Here is a 19,163-nt window from a genome sequence, read left to right as displayed (position 1 = left end):
ACGAACTCTAATACTAATATAACTGCTTCGTCGTACATCAACTACTTTTTCATGGCGAAACCTGTATTAATAACAAAGTATGTGGAGACCTTTGCTCATCATGATATTGCAGTTTATTTGAAAGATACGTGGTCTGAACATCGATTCAAATGAAATTATTTTAGGTTTCCTTGTCCCATAGCGTATCAACTTTTTAGCCATGACACGTTCTTTAATCATTTTGAGAACGCTTGGCTATGATGGAAAATCTTGAAACTCCAACGGGAATAGAACACTAACCCATTGAAGACTAATGGGCTTAAAATAAAGCCACACATGAGGTCTCACCAATATACTGTAATAAGAATCAATTGATAGAAAATCATTCATATACAATGCACTCAGTTTACGAATTTCAATTTATATTTTATTGACATGAAATACTGTAAATCTCATGACATCACGTGATAATTTGCTAATAAAACACTTTTACGTTTGACTTAATCCTTTATTGAATTTCAGTTTGGATTCTATTCTGATGTTAACACAGTCACATATCAAGCTTTAAAGGATAAACCTGATTTTCAAGCATTTGCTATAACTTTCATGATTTCAAATGAAAATTATTCGTAATTGACAGCCAGCACTAAGAAGTCCATAGTTTATTCTTTATCCGTGACCGCCACGTCCTCCACCTCGTCCTCCACTAAATCCACCATATCCACCACGACCTCCACCGAATCCACCATGTCCTCCTCGTCCTCCACCAAATCCACCTTGTCGTCCTCCACCGAATCCACCGTGTCCTCCTCGTCCTCCACCGAATCCACCACGTCCACCACCAAAACCTCCATGCTGAGATAACACCAGTGCAACGCAAGTCAGTACCAAAACTAGAACAACCTGAAAAGAAATACAAAATAAACATATAGTGACTATGAATATTGTTCTTTCGATGGTTTTATGTTAGAAACTTTTCATCTAATTTCATCTGAGTATGCTTGAGAGTTTTTGATTGTATAGGCATTGGTTCGAGACTTAGGAAATGTGTTTATTTTGATTCAGAGATACCAGCTAGAACTTTTTCTAAAAGGGAGAGGCAAACACCAGTTACAGGGGATGAGCCAAAGACCCTCCGCTTGCCTAATAGTTCCATGATTATGTCGACTTATAAGAAAAATAAAAACAACTTCCGCTCTCCTTACATTATATCCATTATCCCGGTAAATTTTCAAAACTTTACTAGAATCGGACGACCAACTTTGGAACTTAATCCAACAAGCTTGTAAAACATCAGGTATGAAACATGGTAATTTTGTGGTTAGCGTACGCACCTTAGCCGCCGGAAACCTTGGCTCGATTTGTTGGTAGGAGTTCATATAGTTCGGATCTCACGGTAAGTTGTGGGTCTCATATAGCCGTGATATTGAAAGTAACGCTATATTCCAAATCAACCGTAAAAGAATAGATATTTACATAATGTAGACTGTTGGCCTCTCGCAATGTCTACAACACTTTTTAATGTACTGCCACCGCCACGGATGGATATTAAAAGCGGAACAAAGAAAAAAGACGGAACATATCGTAGAAAACCCTGTTGCTTACGTTAATTTAAGCAAATTTACTTTCTTCCTTTTTTTACTTTCCTGCTCCTAAGATCGTCCTTTACTATTCGATTTTTTCTCAATAAATAAATAAATGAAATAAATAAATGAAAGAAATTATATATCGCACGCAATTGACGAAATTCGTGAGCTTGACAGAACGTCACATCGTGGTAGAACTTGATTGGTTTAGTATACATACGAAATATAGGCGTGCAAACCTTCGGTCCATCAAAGTTGAGTTTGGACTTAGATGAGATTTCGAAAAAAAAAAAAAAAAATCAAATTACTCTTTAGAACAAAACTACATGAAACCAAAATGTTAACTTTTAATAATATATTATCTTGAGCCATAAAAAAGTAGATAATTAGACGATTCATTAGCTATGTTGTAAATGAAATGTTTGATTTTTTTTTACATAGTTATGCTTTAACAACAAAGTAGCAGTGTCACGTGTACATCACGTGATCGAGTTTGTTTTGTATTTCGTGATATTTTCTCAATTAATACTGAAAAAATAAGGATACATTTATACTACTTGTGCTTTTAGCAGCAAGATTAGAATAAAGATAGAATATATTCTTGGGACGCTTAACTGATAACATGAAACCGATTCTCACTATTACTGCTTTTAAGTACCACGGTGGCTCAGTGGTAGAGCATTCACCTCTGGTGCGTGGTGTACATGGTTCGATCCCAACTCACGCCAAATAGACTTAGTAGTAGACACACATACCGTGTGCGTGGGTTTTCTCGGGGTTCTCCCGTTTCCTCTCACTTTCTTCATTCCTCTATTTCATTCATTTATCACCTTTTACTTTAGCCTAGCCGGCATAAGCGTTGGACGTGAAACTCAAAAATTTCATTTCTTATTGCTGCTTCTACTCTAAAGCGATCAACGTTAAAACAAAAAATGATTACTTTCTTCCACGTGTGCCTTGAATAGAGTGTTAAGAGAGATGCTACCTATTTTTAGGGTGCTAATCGATTTAAAAAAAAAAAAAAAAAAAGCTTCTCACTACCTCTTATCGTTTTTGCTATATGTTGATCAATATTGAAACTGAAAGTTACAATGGATTTCTATCATTTCCAGTTTTACTAGAAAGTTAAGGATGGAGATGAAATGTATTCTTAGAATGGTTAATCGATAGCAGGAAACCGATTAAAAGTTACTATACAGTTTCCTTCTCTATAGTAATTATCATCGAAACCAGAATTCAAAATGACGTCCGATTTAAATATCATCTCCATTAACGAAGTCGACTCCTCACTTCTCTCTCTTTACATCCTGGGTACAATTAATTTTGGTGATCTATCAAGCAGGGGCGTCATTTCAGACTTCGCTTGGGGGAGGGAAAGAGCACCACCGACATAAGACTAACGTTTTTTGTACTAGTATATTAGTAGGCAATCGATTAAAGTATATGTATTCCTCAAACTCTTGGGGGGCAATTTCCCCCTCCTGCCCTCCCTAAATGACGCCCCTGCTATCAAGTAATTATTGAGATTCTTTTTGCCTGCCGGTGCAAAAAGTTTGAGATTCTTTTTGACTAACTGACGACATAATAAATATACCTAGTGTGAAGGAGTTTTTCCTAATCGAAACTCCTCCAAAATCAATAACGAACGTTTTTTGTAATATGCAAGCTTATGAATTTAAAGATATTTTTATTTGGAGATGCACTGAACTTTTTTTTTTTTTTTTTTTTTTAAGTTTACTTACCCACCTTTCCGCGTAACTCTTATAGTGATCGCACAGAGTTTTGAAGCTTGACTTAGATCTACCAATTTTAGCACTCAATAGGACGAGAGAGGCGTGTCCAGGTTCTCGCTCAATCCCTACCTATGAAATTCTACCAGTGTCGTCTCTCGCGCTATGTGGAGAACATCACCTAAGAAGTTCAATGTTGTCAGATTGAAGCTAAGTTTCATTTCGTTGTTATTGTTTGTTGTTGTTTAATATTTTTCTATCATTACCATTACCGCTTAATTCGAATATTTGTTAGTGTTCGTATCGTAACTCCTTAAGTTTTTTTTTTTTTTTTTCGTTCACCATGTCTTCTAAGTTTAGTAACATTATGGTGCACTCTGTAATCAAGCGAAGGCGACCTGGCATGCATACTATACGTCAAGTGTTGTTCTCCTTGGCAATAGTGCCAAACCTCACGTTTTCTCTATTGTGCGTTCGGAAGGAGCTCACGAAATGTGCCTTATTCTTTCGATGCATCACACGTGAAGCAAAGCAATTCTATAATTGGTGTAAACCTCAGGCGACACTAGTGTTCGCAGTTACTATAGTTTATTTAGAACTAGCCTTCGTCTAGCTGAGGACTTCGCCCCCCAGACCCTCTTAATTGCTCGTCCTACGGCCTCGCGCCTCTCATAACCCTAACATGTCTAATCTTATAGGATTTTGAGATATAACCATCTTATTATAACAATTGCAACCCCACCCTTTTTCTTTCTTTTTAAGGAGAGCATCATAAAACTCTGAAACACGTCTTTAATAATTTTAAATTAAAAGCCTAAACACCAAAGTTCATATCTCTAACCTTGAAGAATTTCAAGATATTGCCAATTTATTTTTAACAATTTAAGACCGCCCGTTTTCTTCCAGCAAACTGAAAAACGGTGAAACGTGTGTTTAATTATTTTAAAGGAGAAGTTTATATACCAAATTTCATATCTGTTTTATCATTCAGCGATTTGGAGATATGTGCATAAAAGCAAACTTATTCCAGTATAATAACAAATGACACCCCATTCTCTCCTCCCCTTCGAATTTCCAAAGGTTCTTCCTTAGTGATACCACACGATAAAAATTCTATGCACAGTCAAAGTTCTCAGCTTCTAGCTTAAGTGGTTTGGCCTGGGCGACTCAGTCAGGAATTCATCTTTAGAGATAACTGTTTAGCCACAATTGAAGGTTATTTTTACTTAGAGATGTAGTCATCAATTTATTATATATTAGCGTGTCAAGTCGTTTGATTGTTTTATTCTGAGAGCAGGCTTTCCACTTCGCCAGTCCTTTACAAAGCTAATACGCACTCACAAAGCTATTTATTCAATATTTATAGCTTTCTTGGAACGTAACATTGCTTTGCATTAAAAAAAAAAAAGGCTTTTACAATCAAGGCCACTTTGTTTTCAAAATTATGCTATTTCATTGCCTGTTGCGAAGCAAATAGTGTTTCTAATTATTATTATTTAAGAAAATTGACTTTTGTCTATGTTTTTTCAATGATAATTTCCAAGAATCCCTTGAGGGCGTAATGAAAAGTTTTGGACTTCTAGAGAAACTTCTTTTATGGTATTATTAAAATAATTTGGAGTCTTAATTTTCCTTAATTTTTCATACTAGGAATGAAAACAATAAGCTGCTTAAGCAGAAATAATAAATTAGAATGTCGTTTAAAGAAAGAAGTTAATGTTATGTGGAAGTTACTATGCGCTAAAAATAAGAATATAGAGTCTAATAAAAGCAATCGTATTCTAGTAAGGGTTTTAAATCTATATTAAACTGGATATAATCAATGATAATATCGAAGTCAGGGCGTACGGAAGGAGGATTTTGGAGTTTAGACCACACTTGAGCAAGATATAGAAAAATGAACATTTAATATATTAAGATATATACCGAAGGTCTAGGTTACTAACTTGGTGATCACAAGATACAGCTGCTGTAGGTTCAAATCTCATCTAGAGTGTTCATGATTTTAACTGTTCTCATCAGTGGCATATTTAAGGGGGGGCTTCCGGTTCTAAGCCCCCCCCCCGAAATCTTACTTACTATTATAAAGTAAATGAAATATCTTGCAGAATTTTTCACATTTCAAGGCAAAGCCCTCCCCCCGAAACAAAATCGTTAATACGCCACTGGTTCTCATTAACGATTTTCTCATTCCTGTTGTTTTCAGGTTCAAGTAAACAACAAAGTCAAATGCTACCAAGATTGAAATAAATGATACAACACTTTTTAACTGAAGTTTACACATCATAACCAAGAGATTCTCGCTTCGAATCCCGAAAGAGTATTTCTCCATTTCTTTTCTCAGTCCCTACCACACGAATGCTTAGATAACGCCTTTAAAAGGCCGTGATTGACTTCCTTGACGAGTTACCATCTATCTACTTCACTATCGAGAGGATCACTTTCGAATACATTAGTCGGTTTCCCTGACAAAGTTTTTTCGTGTTTTTCCTCAGTTCTCCCAGACGAATACCGGGATAGTACCTCGATCATTTCTCTCCAATTTCTTCCTATTTTTGTGCTTATTGTTGTGGATTGTTAATGATTCCACCTAAATAGCTCCATAGACTATACTGTATATAGAATTGGGGGCACGGTAGCTCAGTGGTAGAGCGCTTACCTTTGGTGCATGAGGTTTCTGGTTCAATCCCCGACCAAGTAAGTTGTGGGGGACACCATCGTGTCCTTGGGGTATTCCCATTTCCTCCCACTTTCTCATTCCACCAGTTCTTTCACCATTATTCCCTTGTCTTAATCATTGCCTCCCTCCAGCATAAAGGGCATAATCGTGCGACGTTAAATTGAAAGTTTGTATATAGAATTTCGATGAATAAAATACTCTTCTATTGTTTACTGTTCTCCACTCTAAAATTTATTGACTTATTTCTGGAACTAATAAGTAATTAAATGAATAAACAACAAGGTAATGTTACGAAGCCATTTCCAGTGCTCCTCCATGGCTATGTGATTAGCACACACACACTTTCGAGTTGGAAAAACTGGCTTTAATTTCCAGTAGGAGCTCATGTGGTTCGGATCCCACATTTAAGCTGTTGACCCACGTCTCAATTAGCCTCGTCGTTGCGAAGGGACGCTAAATTACAGTAAATAAATAAATAGCTACCCATTTCTACTGAAACATTAACTGTAAAATTATGAAATATGCTAGTCAATTGGCATGCTGAGACTAAAGAAAGAAACGTAAGTACTTAAAATTACCGGTATATCAAAACACAATATAGCCAAAAGTATTCTTTTAAATTAAAGTCTATGCAACCATTTTTTTTTTTTTTTAAATGGAGTTCAATAATCCAATTTCTTTTCTTCCCTTTACTTTATCAAGGACAATGACGTCACCCGTACGTCTGTAAATAAAATCGAGTTGATTGAACTGACATAAGAAGATAAATCTGCCTAACGTTCTGGTGTAACACCTAACTCATGATAGTTTGACCTACTATTGAATACGGGAGTGAGATCCTAACCATATTCATTTTCAGAACTATCAATACGAAGACTTTCATTTCCACCCCGTGTCCGAACCTATGAAACCAAAATTGAACGTCCTAGAAGTTACCATAGATAGCACTATTACTTTGATTTTAATTTATTACAAATTAGACAAAATAATTAAGAAACTTTGAATGAAGTCTAACAAGAAACCCTAGGTATCTATCAGAGCCCGATTTTCATGAAAATTTGTATATAGAGAGAGTACCTCGGGAAACTCGCACAGCCAAAATTGTAGCTGCAGAGTCCAAGACGTTGGGACACTAGGGCCCGAGAAAGATCAAAAGTGGAACGTCAGTACATTAAGGACATGGTGAGAAAATGCATGTTTTTCTTTAAAACTAATCAATGTAACGACACGAAATGAGCATACATGGATACGAGATGGTCCATACGACCTGTTAAAAGTTATAAAAAGAATATCCGCCATATTGAAAAATTCCATGTTGAAACTGGAACACTCGAGCAGATGGAGGGTATGGAGCGCTATAGGACTGACATGACGTTCTTATTTCTCTTCGAATTAACTTAAGTCTAATAAAAAGTTACAAGTTAATGTCAACCATGATATTATTATGAAGATTGAACCCACCATATTAGCAAATCTACACCAATTACATGTTGACTCTGACACAAATGATGTAGTGCTAAAATTATATTTCACTCGGTTTTCTAGTTCCACTGATCCCACTCATAGCGCTCCATAATTTGCATCTGCTCGAGTGTCATAAGATACACTTTGCTCATCTTGTACCTAAACCACTCTACCAGAAGCACAAGAATAATGTAATCCCACAACAGACTTCACCAACAGGTTTTTGTGGCTATTTACGTTCAAATTAATGCATCGGGTGACCCTCTTCTCATTTGCACCAATCGCACCAGTTTCAACATGGAATGTTTCAAGATGGCGGATATTCTTTCTTTAACTTTTAACAGATCATATCGACCATCTCGTATCCATGTATGCTCATTTAGTGTCGTTACAATGATTAGTTTTAAAGAAAAAACATGCATTTTCTCACCATGTCCTTAATGTACTGACGTTCCACTTTTGATCTTTCTCGGGCCCTAGTGTCCCAACGTCTTGGACTCTGCAGCTACAATTTTGGCTGTGCGAGTTTCCCGAGGTACTCTCTCTATATACAAATTTTCATGAAAATCGGGCTCTTAAGAGATCAAAGTAGCATACATACGTCGAGTTTTATATTAAATGAACGAATTGAGAGTCGTCAAACTCCTTGCTGTAAATTTGAAAACACAAATTTACGTCCACCAAATTCGATGTGTTGAACGCTATTCATATTTTACATCAGGAAGTGTTGGAATTTGCACTTTAAGCAAGAAGTGATTAACTAAAAACTTCGAAGTTGATAGTCAAAGTAAGTCAATAGGATAATCAAATTTGATGCTAGTAAACGTGCATCTGGGTCAGCGCCGTAACGTAGATTTTTAGGGGAGGGGGCAAGCAACAGTACGAGTATTTGGGCCCCCTAGAAAATGTTGTTTTTCTAATTCTTGAGCTTCTCTCCATCTTTCTCTTACTCTTTATGGGCCCCCCAGAGCCTGTGGACCCTCCTGCAGGGCAGTGTCTGCGGGGCCGCTAGTTACGCCCCTGCGCCCGTTCCTTACATAACAAATTAATTAAGAGGACAATAATGACAAATCTCAAAGCCATACGAATAAATATTGTTTCTGAGGCCCTAATAGTACACTTTTTTTTTTTTTTTTTTTTTACTGAAATGAGCCTACGACTCATTTTTGTTTTATTTACCTCTTGTGTGCTGTTTTGTTTATGTAATGTAGTGAACCTGTTTGATACTTCATTTATAACTTCATGTTAGTATCGTATATGGAGTAAGAAAATTTTGTCTTAAAATGACCCCCCCCTGGAACGGCAGGAAGCTTCCCTGCAGGGGCAGTTGCCCCTTTCCCCGACAAGTTACGGCCCTGATCTGCGTATGATGTTACGAAGAAGTCGATTAACTGTAGTACTTTTGATCACATGAACTTTTCTCACAAATTATCTGTGCCTGTATATCCTATTCTACTCTACGAGATAGATGCAGTTTTCCTTAGAATCAAAGGGTAGAAAAATGTTAATAATTGGTTCATTAGTGTTCAATGTCCTTCTTCAGCAGCAACCCTCAATAAAAGATGCAGCTTCTAGACATTGCAACAAGTGAGTTTCTCTATCAAAGTAATGTTAATTTAAGTGCAAATGAATATCAATAAAATGAACCCATAATTACTCCGTCTTTCCACGCGTGGTATCCTTAATCTTAACTCTAAATATATCGTTTCGTTTCAGTTCCCTAATTTCAGTTTTTTCTTATCATTTTGAATCAAAATCGAAAGTCAACGTACCTTAAATAGTGTCAGGACACTTTACATATTACCATTTACACATTTACAAGTCGTTTCTGGTCGTCTCTCATTGAACACATCAATAGCTCAGATACATTTTCAACAGTTAGAGCAGTTCCTATTAATCACTGTTCGGATGCATTCCACACATCTTTTGTTCAGTGATGGAATATATGAGGACATTTTGTGACATATTTAGATATTATTGAGCAAAAATTACCAAAAGTTGTTTCTAAAAAATGTGCAAGCACTAATTTCGTTTTTGTAGCTGCTTTATTAGTTTCCTGACCCCATTAACTGCACTAGATAAGTCGATTAGAAACTGCTTTCTCCCAGAAGACTCAGGCGAAGATAATAAAATCAGTACGGAGAGACTATAGGAGATAAAGACCTAACTTCGGCGAGTGATAAAAAAAGACTCACATATAGAACGAGCCACGACCAACGGAATTGCACCAAAAATTAAGTATACCAAATGGGATCTCTAAATATGCGATTAAAAGAACATATGCACAGTAATCACAAGAGTACTAAAATATATCGACTAGAGGGCTATTACAAAGACCGTGCTCAAATTGGGTCCGTAGGCCTATGAGCCGGTATGTCATAGGTGCCAAAAATCATATCAGCTGTAAAATTTAAATAAAAATTAAGTAGGTCCTAATGCCCAATAGACACTTGCTCATTTCTCATTCCTCCCTCTTTCTCTTATTTTTCCTTCTTGATTTCTTGATCAATTGAATTGAAGGAGACTGCAATTAATGGATGATATAAAAACAGAAAGATCATGCGCGAAGACGAAGAAGTTAGCGGAGGACCGTGGAGCATGGAAGCTTCTCAGCTGCGGCAAGTGACCTGCCAATAAAGGCAGAATACCTATGATGATGATGATGAATTGAACTGGTGAGTCTAGCTTTCAGTAATCTTATTAATCATTTCCCTATTTTCGTGTGCTTTTTAATCGTGTGCTTTTTAATCATTTCCCTATTTTTGAAATGTAATCTTAGACATGTCAATAATGCTACGCACCTGTCTTAGATAATTTTGCAATAATGTGCGATCCTACAGTTAGTGCGTAGGAAAAAACAAAAGGAAGAGCCCGGTAATTTAAATTTAAAAAATGGGCAATGAAAAGTGACAATTTCTCAAAAAGTATATTTAACATAGGTATGTATATGCATACGAGCTGAAAAGTAATAGTAATATATTTCCAATTCTACCACTATACAGCGAATATTCTTAAAACAGAACAACTCTATATATGTTTATTATACACAAGTTATCTTCTACAATTTCTAGGATTAAGGTAAATGTGCATAGGTATCGTTCTGTTGCAGTTTTGTATGTTCAAATCCAGCAACCCTATTAATAGTTTTTCTGCTGAACTTTGTAATTCATCCTAACACAAAGTACATGTATATGTGCGTAACGCTAATTCATAAAAGTACACAATCAAGTTAGCAGGTGTCGCCATCTGCGCTACTTGCCTACCTGATGGCAATAGATGCAGCTATTGTGCAAGCAATTTGCAGATATAAACTATAATTACGATATAATTGCAAGATACAAACTGTATTATTCTCAGTTAATTATTTCAAAGTAGAATAAAGCCGTAACCATATTTAAATTTGATTATTAATATATTTTTATATTAATATACTGTGATGATTAATTGAAATTTAAATATGTTTTGTTGTTTATTATTATATGCTTTTCATACGTGGCCACTGAGATGCGCGACCGAATTGTGTCACTAGTATGAATCAAGCAACAGACAGCAGATACCGACAACTGTTTTTTTTTTTTTTTCTATTTTTTCCTTTCAACACCCACGTATTTTTTCTGTAGTGAAACGGGGTTGCCAGGACACAAGAAATATAAGGTAAACGCACCGGATTTCGACAGGTTAAGGACCTTTTTCAAAATCAATTGCCTATTGTGGCCATAATATTGATCGGTGTTGGCCCATTTTTTCCTTGAAATGCACAGTCTTTACTAATACTAAAAGTCACTTCAAGGCTCAAATGCTAATGTTAATTTTTTTTATGAAACTGGAACTTGCCAATGAAACCCGAATTCGACACACTTCACCTGGTTTCGACAGTTGCGGTATCTGAATTCGACACCTTCAATTATATCCATGTAAAACATTAAGTCGGCATTATTAGTAGTAGTAATCTCTTCTCAGCTTTAAATATTGTTTTATTATTATGTAGAAATTATCAGACGGGCAAAAGAACACAACTTAAATTTTCTGAACTGAGTAGTTACTTCGATGATCCTCAATTCGACATGCTGGAACCTGATTTCGACATTCCATGTCGAACTGAGGTTACAACTATCGGAGAATTATGCAACAAATAGCTTTATGAAAGACTTTGAACATATTTGTACGTTTAGATATTCAGTTAAAATTATATTTGCACTACTGAGCATGAATTCGACAACCTTGTCGAAATCCGGTTCACGTTACAAATAAAGGCTCGTGTTTTGGACATTCCCCCCGTTCATGTTACGTCACAACCTTTGTCCTCACAGAAGAAAACAAAACGCACTGTTTGAAACTCCTTTACAACATTAAAGTACCACTATTTGCTTGAAGCAAACTTAACTTTAATAAAAGTCTTACGAAAATAACCTGCCGTCTTATGATTTTCTTAAGATTATGTGTTTTTTCTCGAAGAGTGTATCACACACACAACAATATACTTCTTTTCTCCATGCGTATGACTCATCTACTGTAACCGCACTTCTGACACGAGAAAAGACACTCCCATAATGTTGCCACTTCTATGCACGATTGCAGGGATGACATCTTACGCTTATTTCACAACATTTAAGCACAGGTATGTCGAATTCGGGTGCCTGTCGAATTCAGGTGCGTTTTCCTTATATATATATATATATATATATATATATATATATATATATATATATATATATATATATATATATATATATATATATATATATATATATATATATATATATATATATCATCCAGGTACTAGGTAGTCTATATTAGACGTAGATCCGTGGTTTTAATTCAAACCACAGTTGAGGGTACGATTGCTCTATGGAAGGAGTCATCAGTCTGTTCCTGGTATATTAGCGTTCATCACAGGAATGATACCGTATATTAACATAAAATATTCTGTCAAGAACAAAGTACATGGTGTAAAATAAAGTAAATTTTAAGCGATAAACAGTTGTGCATTTTTCGTCTCTGATCAAAATCTAACTAACTTTATCTTTAAAAAAAAAAAAAAGATACACTTGCAACCTTGTGCGGTGGCGGCAACTGCAGTTGCCCCCGTACAAAAGCTCCAATTTAAAGCAATGCTTCACAAGCAGTTGCGCCACCCAGTGTCTTCGTGTGAAAAGACCATTAGGACAAGTAACAAACTACAGCTTTTAATTAAAAGCACAATTTTAATCTATAGTTATAGAGAGCTGATGGGTCGGGCTTAATAGCTAGTTTATATGGGCCTTATGCAGATTCGTTTTGACGTCTGATTAACACCTCACTACGGGGTTGACTAATGGATGCTTATCAAAATTGTATTCAGAGTCTCTGATTAGGACGTAGTATTGGACAAAGTTAATCACATGTGACTAATTAATCTAGAGCAGAGACTAATATTTTACCCATGGTTTAGCGTGCGACGCAACATTTCGTATTTCGTAGTTCATGGTATTTTCATTTTTACAGACTATGCATGCGGTCATCTACTTTTCCGTAGTTATCACATTTATTTTACTCACCGATGTATTGGGGTTCTATAAGTTAATCATATCCAAATCATCATTTTAGTTGTAGTCAAAGTAGACTCTGAATACCAAAAAGTGCACCTTCCTTAGTAAAGAGTTAGTATGCTTACTAACTAGTCTGTGACTAATCATCGATTAACGAATTTTCTCTGAATACCTCCATATATGTTTAAGCCATTCTCTGGAGCTCTACATTCCCGAAAGTCTCCAGTTTCCATACCTCTGACATTGGCTCTGTGTCTCCCATATAGCCTCAATACGAGAAGGAGACGTTTAATTCTAATAAAACAAATATACTGAAATAAGTAGCACTTACCAGTAATCTAGCCATGTCGTAAGCTTGTTATCCAATCCAAAAGTCGATAAACACTCAACTTGAATTCAATTCTAGCTGAATTTTCGCAGAAAATAAAGTGCCAACCTGTTTATGCTTCACGTATTTATATACCCACAATATAACTTCTTCTGCGTCCAATCCCTTTCCCTGTAAAATGTTGTGGAACTTTTTGTTTTCTTTATAATTTTTTAAGCTACCTCAAAAATGTTAATTAATGATTCTCTTCACTGATATGAGAAGGAAATAATGATTAAATTACGCTGTTTAACCCTATCGTTATTGCGTCAATGTAAAAACCCACACATGAAAATCCTGATTTACTGGTACGAGCTGACCGTGAAGATGATGCTCAGTTGTATATTCTCAAGGTTATCAAGTTTCACCCTCATTATTACATTTCTACGGAGAGAATTGGACTATATTACACGAAACTAGACAGAAGCTTGGAGCGTGAAAAATAAGCCATATATCTTAATTTTTTCATTCACGAAAATACGTAGAAGAAAATCTCGCTGTTTCCTATTTGATACATATATACATCTACTGTAGAAACAGCATTTCTAAATGTATGCTTTCTTGGGCCAGGATTTCAGCAACACTAATTTTCAGTATTCTGCTAGCACTTATCCATGTGGTCTAGTGCAGTGGTTCTCAACCTTTTATGACTGATGACACACGTAACGGAACTACACGACATTGTAACACTTATTTGATGTTTTATTAATGATAATATAAATTACAATAGTGTAACCCTATAAGTTTCTCTAAAGTAGTGGTTCTATCTAGTATTCAGTATTATTGCTGCTGCTTTAGGTGTTGACTGGTACGGTCTGACTTAAAATTTGAATTAAACTCATTATTAACCCTTTTGGGATCTTGTGTTTTTGGGCTATTTTTTAGACTTTCAGCTACCGGTACTGCATCGTCATTATTTATGCCAGGATCATGGTTCATACCTCATTCTCTTCAGAATAGAGCTGGCTTTCAAATGGTACCACTTGCATGCTCATACCATATACCAGAAGCGGGAAAAAATGTCAAAGTGAAAATTTCGGAGGGAAATTTTTTTCTCGAACTTTGGCCCCCCCCTGTACCCCCCTGTGTGAACGTAGCCATCTAAAAAAATCTGATAAATAGTACTTGGTATACTGAATGTGTGTGCCAAATTTCAAGCTTCTATCTTGAATACCAAGGACGAGAGAAATTTTATCAGGAATTCCCACCATGCCCCAAATTACCGTAAAACACCATGATCTCAGGTAAAAAATTTTGTGAGACATCCCTAATTAACCTAGGGTCATGTTTCGCCCATCATTCTCTTCAGAATAGAACTGCCTTTCAGGCGGTATGACTCACGTGTCTCCATCATGTATCTAAGGCGGGAAAATGAGGAAAAACGGGATTTTTGGGTCTAAATATCCTTTTTTCAACTTTTAGCTCTCCCTGGACCCCCCTGTTTTAACGCAGAGATCTGAAAAAAATCTGGTAAATACTACTCGGTGGGCTGAATGTTTATGCACAATTCCAATTTTTTAGGTGCAAAAGTAAGCCCGCCAAAAAAAAATATACCGACAATGTCCCATATTCCCTATACAGAGGGGAAATTTTTAAACATTCCCTGAGACATCCCTAATTACCCTAGGGTCATGTTTCGCCCATCATTCTCTTCAGAATAGAACTGCCTTTCAGTCGGTACTATCCACTTGTCCCCATTATGTATCTAAGGCGGGAAAATCTCGTGAAAGGGATTTTTTGGTAAAAATTTCCCTTTTTCAAGGTTTAGCCCCTCTGTACCCCCCTGTTTTAACTCAGAAATCTGATTTTAAAAAAATCTGGTAGATACTACTCGGTGGACTGAATGTTTGTGCTCAATTTCAATCTTCTATGTGCAAAATTAAGCCCGCAAAAAATAATACCGAAAATGTCCAAAATTCCCTATGCAGAAGTATATTTTGGTAAAAATTCCCTGACACTTCCCTAATTACCCTAGGGCCATGTGTCGCACATCATTCTCTTCAGAATAGAACTGCCTTTCAGGCGGTACCATTTACTTCTCACCATCATGTATCTAAGGCGGGAAAATGAGGAAAAACGGGATTTTTGGGTAAAAATATCCCTTTTTTCAACTTTTTGACCCTCTGGATCCCCCCCTGTTTTAACGCAGAAATCTGAAAAAAAATCTGGTAAATACGACTCGGTGGACTGCATGTTTGTGCAAAATTTCAATCTTCTACGTGCAAAAATAAGCCCGCCAAAAGTACTTTACATAACCCCCCCCCAAAAAAAAAGTATTACACGAAAATATAAATTTTAGAATTATGACGTCATTACCTCCTATGTCTCGACGCAGGAAGGTGTGAAACTACACGTAATGTCTTCTACAATGCCTCTAGACTTGAAAAACAAACAAAAAAAAAAAAAAAACGGACGAAAAGCTCAAATAGGAGAGTTATAACGCAATGTACATGAAACACCCCGTATGGTACAAACTGTACCATAAGATCCCCAAGGGGTTAAATGCTTCATGATTTTTTTTAATTCTAAAATTTCCAGACAAATCCTCTGGGACTGCGTGACACATCAGTGTGTCGCACACCATTGATTGGGATGCACCGGTCTAAAGATTAGCGCGCGTGGCCTTGGCAAACTTTGAATGTAGAAGAAGGGTTCAGAATTTTCATTATTATTTTCTTATTTGTTGGCATGAACGTAAATTTTAAAAAAATGGAAGTATGACATTTGAGAATGTTTGCTTTTGCCGGGGGAGGCTTCCAAATTCAAGTCTTTTTTCAAATTATATACTTACAATATAATTCACAAAATGCCCCTCGGGATTCGTGTAAAATTGATTCAAATGCAGTTCTCCACGGCCCAATGTATATTGTACTAATTTTAGCGACCCATACTGGTAATTTACATATTTATGAGCCTTCATATATACGGAATTCAATCATACACTGCTATAACGCTTTGACACAAAATTGCTTTTAGTTTCTTTAGATGGAATTGGACATGAATTTGGGCATATGCAAAACAAATTGGATCAAGTAATGCTTTTCTGACACATGTTCCTACCCGGCTGCCATTTGGATTAAACTTTCAAATGGGATTAGTTGCAAGTGATATATCAAATTCATGTAGAATTTTCTTGGACATTCATTGGTGTAGTGAGTTTTACCGTAGCTTGTACTGTTTGGAAATTATTTCTTGTTAAATGTCAGGGACTTCACGAATATTGAACCAAATAGAAAGTTGTGCAGCTCTCACATGTGTATATGTAATCTGTTACGTGATTTATCGTTGCGAAAAATTTTCTGAACGTACATAGATACAGATACAGAGACGTCAATACGGAAATGGTAGGTTTTCATCCAATTCTGGTCGAATCTGGATTTACATTAGGCATTTGACCCTAATACAATACTTCCTTGTCATAGTATGACATGAAAGTAATAACTATCACTCACAGAAATATAATAAGATTATGACACCAATGTTGTAAAGAGTTTGTTTATACCTACAGTATTTTTCCAGTTAGAAATTGTTTTGATTTGTCAACATCAAAAACCTGAGCGTAACTGATATTACTCTATGTCTATTCGCGAAGTGCCTGAAGGGATTTAACATTTAATACCTTCCAAACGGTACAAGCTCCGGTAAAATTCGCTACACCAGTGAATTTCCGAGAAAATTGTACATAAATTTCATATATCACTTCCACCTATTACCATTTAAAAAAAACGAAAATTGAATCCAATATGGCGGATCCAAGATAGCGTCCGGGTAGCTAACATGTGTAAAAGAAGCAGTACTTGGTCCAATTTGTTGTGCATATGCCCACATTCATGTCCAGTTACATCTAAAGAAACTAAAAGCAATTTTGTGTCCGAGCGTTATAGTAGTGTATGATTGAATTCCAGATATATATATATTATATATATATATATATATATATATATATATATATATATATATATATATATATATATATATATATATATATATATATATATAAAGCCTCATAAATATGCAAATTAGCGGTGTGGGTCGCTAAAATTAATACAATACACATTGGGCCGCGGAGAACTTAGCATTTGAATCCATTTTACATGAATCCTGAGGGGACACTTCGTGAATGTACCTTGTTAGTGGTAACCCGAAGAAACATTGTTTACTTGAAAGTTTGTAACTTGACTGAAGAAAAATGATAGTTTACCATTTTGTTCACTGAACTTTCACTCTAACAGAGGAGCATAAACTTTTGACTTTAGTAACGCAGAATGGTAATGGACACCAACTCTTCTAAATATAGGGGCCAAGGTGGCTCAATGGCAGAGCGTTCACCTTTGGTGCTTGGGGCCCCGGGTTCGATCCCAGCCTCCGCCAAGTGAACTTTTTGGTGGACAAACACTGTGTGCATGTTTTTTCTCGGGGTTCTCCCGTTTCCTCCCACTTTCTTCATTTCACCATTTCATTCATTATTCATCATCACCGTCTCCTTTAGCCTCACCGACATAACCGTGGGACGTATGATAAAACTCAAAGATTTCATTTCATTTTTTTCTTTAAATATTTAAAGTAAAATATTGCTTACATATTGTTTTGGCAAGAAATAAAGTCTGCCAGACAAGCTTAAAGTTTTACTTTTCAGGCAAGTGGTGGCGAGTTACAGGTGAAACATAGCCTTTTGAGTTGCAAAAGAGTATATTTAATATTCTAAAACTACTTATGTAAAACTTCGTTCACTTAATCTTTATTCTGGCAGACGAGGTTAAAATGTTATATAACATGTTGTAACCGTGATTTTTAATATGAATAACTAATAATACGAAATTATGAAAAACCCTGAAAAAACTCACGCATGCAATGTTGTTGTTCATCGGTAGCGTACTCAAAATTTCTTGAAAAGGAGAAGAGGTTCATGGGAGATGTCGACACTACATAAACAACGAAATCCTTTACATCCTTGGAGCACAAGAAACATAAAACGCAATGAAATACTAGATCTAAGGTTGCTACTATCTAAGTATGGCTTATTTTCAAATTTTGCTGCGGTTCATTACAACCTGAGTTGAAATACAAAGGAACACTGAAACAATTTAAGATCGTTAAAAACGAACTTTGTTTTACACCTATTTTCCAACATATTGCTTTCAGTATTCAATCAATAATCGAAAATCACAATTTAATAGAATCATTTTCGGAATTTATGTGCGAAGAATCCAACAGAGGCTGATTTCTTCCAACTGAAACTGACTTTCTCATAGTCTTCTTTTACATTTTGCCAGAGTTCCTACGAACAAAGTTCCCATAAGTTCAAATTGTGTTCCAAACTGCGGAAAAAATATATTTTAAGGATTCACAATAATTTTGAGTACTTTGTAGTGGAAGACAACATTTCTATACCAGCACTGGGGGCTTTCTTTAATACATCAGGCTTTGACACAGGTGCTATGTTCATCTAAAACCAAACGTACTTTACCATTAGGCTTATACCGGACTCAATAACCCAGAAGCTGAGAAAGGTGTTTGTTATGTAACCTAAACCTATTATGTATACACCAAGATGAACCGGACGGTAGTCCGTTTGTCTGATGACTTTCCTTATAACAAAGGAAATACACGTCGAAATCTCCCTACAATCACTGTCGGTTTATCTCCTAAATGCATTGATTAACAAAAGCTAGCAAGAGTTGTCACTGTAATAAGCAATGTCCGTCAGCCTGACACATATGCATACAGCGGTATACTTAATCATAATACCAATCCTTTGCCTCCTTTCATGAACATATATTACCGCTATACCTTATTTTTGACTTTACAGAAACTTATAACATGGATATA

At 36.0% G+C, this 19,163-nt stretch overlaps 1 protein-coding gene across 1 annotated transcript; it reads right to left on the bottom strand.

Moving 5' to 3' along the window:
• Positions 1 to 466: 466 nt before the first annotated feature.
• LOC145666152 (uncharacterized) lies at positions 467 to 13,639 on the bottom strand. Its single transcript, XM_081733236.1, has 2 exons — positions 13,299 to 13,639; positions 467 to 882 (listed from the first exon to the last, which is right to left on the bottom strand). Exons 1-2 carry the CDS (start codon positions 13,311 to 13,313, stop codon positions 649 to 651), a joined length of 249 nt encoding a protein of 82 aa, XP_081589362.1. The 5' UTR covers positions 13,314 to 13,639; the 3' UTR covers positions 467 to 648.
• Positions 13,640 to 19,163: the final 5,524 nt, after the last annotated feature.

The sequence above is a fragment of the Thermobia domestica genome, chromosome 1, assembly GCF_964235325.1.
Source record: "Thermobia domestica chromosome 1, izTheDome1.hap1.1, whole genome shotgun sequence".
Classification (NCBI taxonomy): domain Eukaryota; kingdom Metazoa; phylum Arthropoda; class Insecta; order Zygentoma; family Lepismatidae; genus Thermobia; species Thermobia domestica.
The sequence above is the reverse complement of the archived record's forward strand: the minus strand, read 5'-3'. Positions and strand labels throughout refer to the sequence as shown.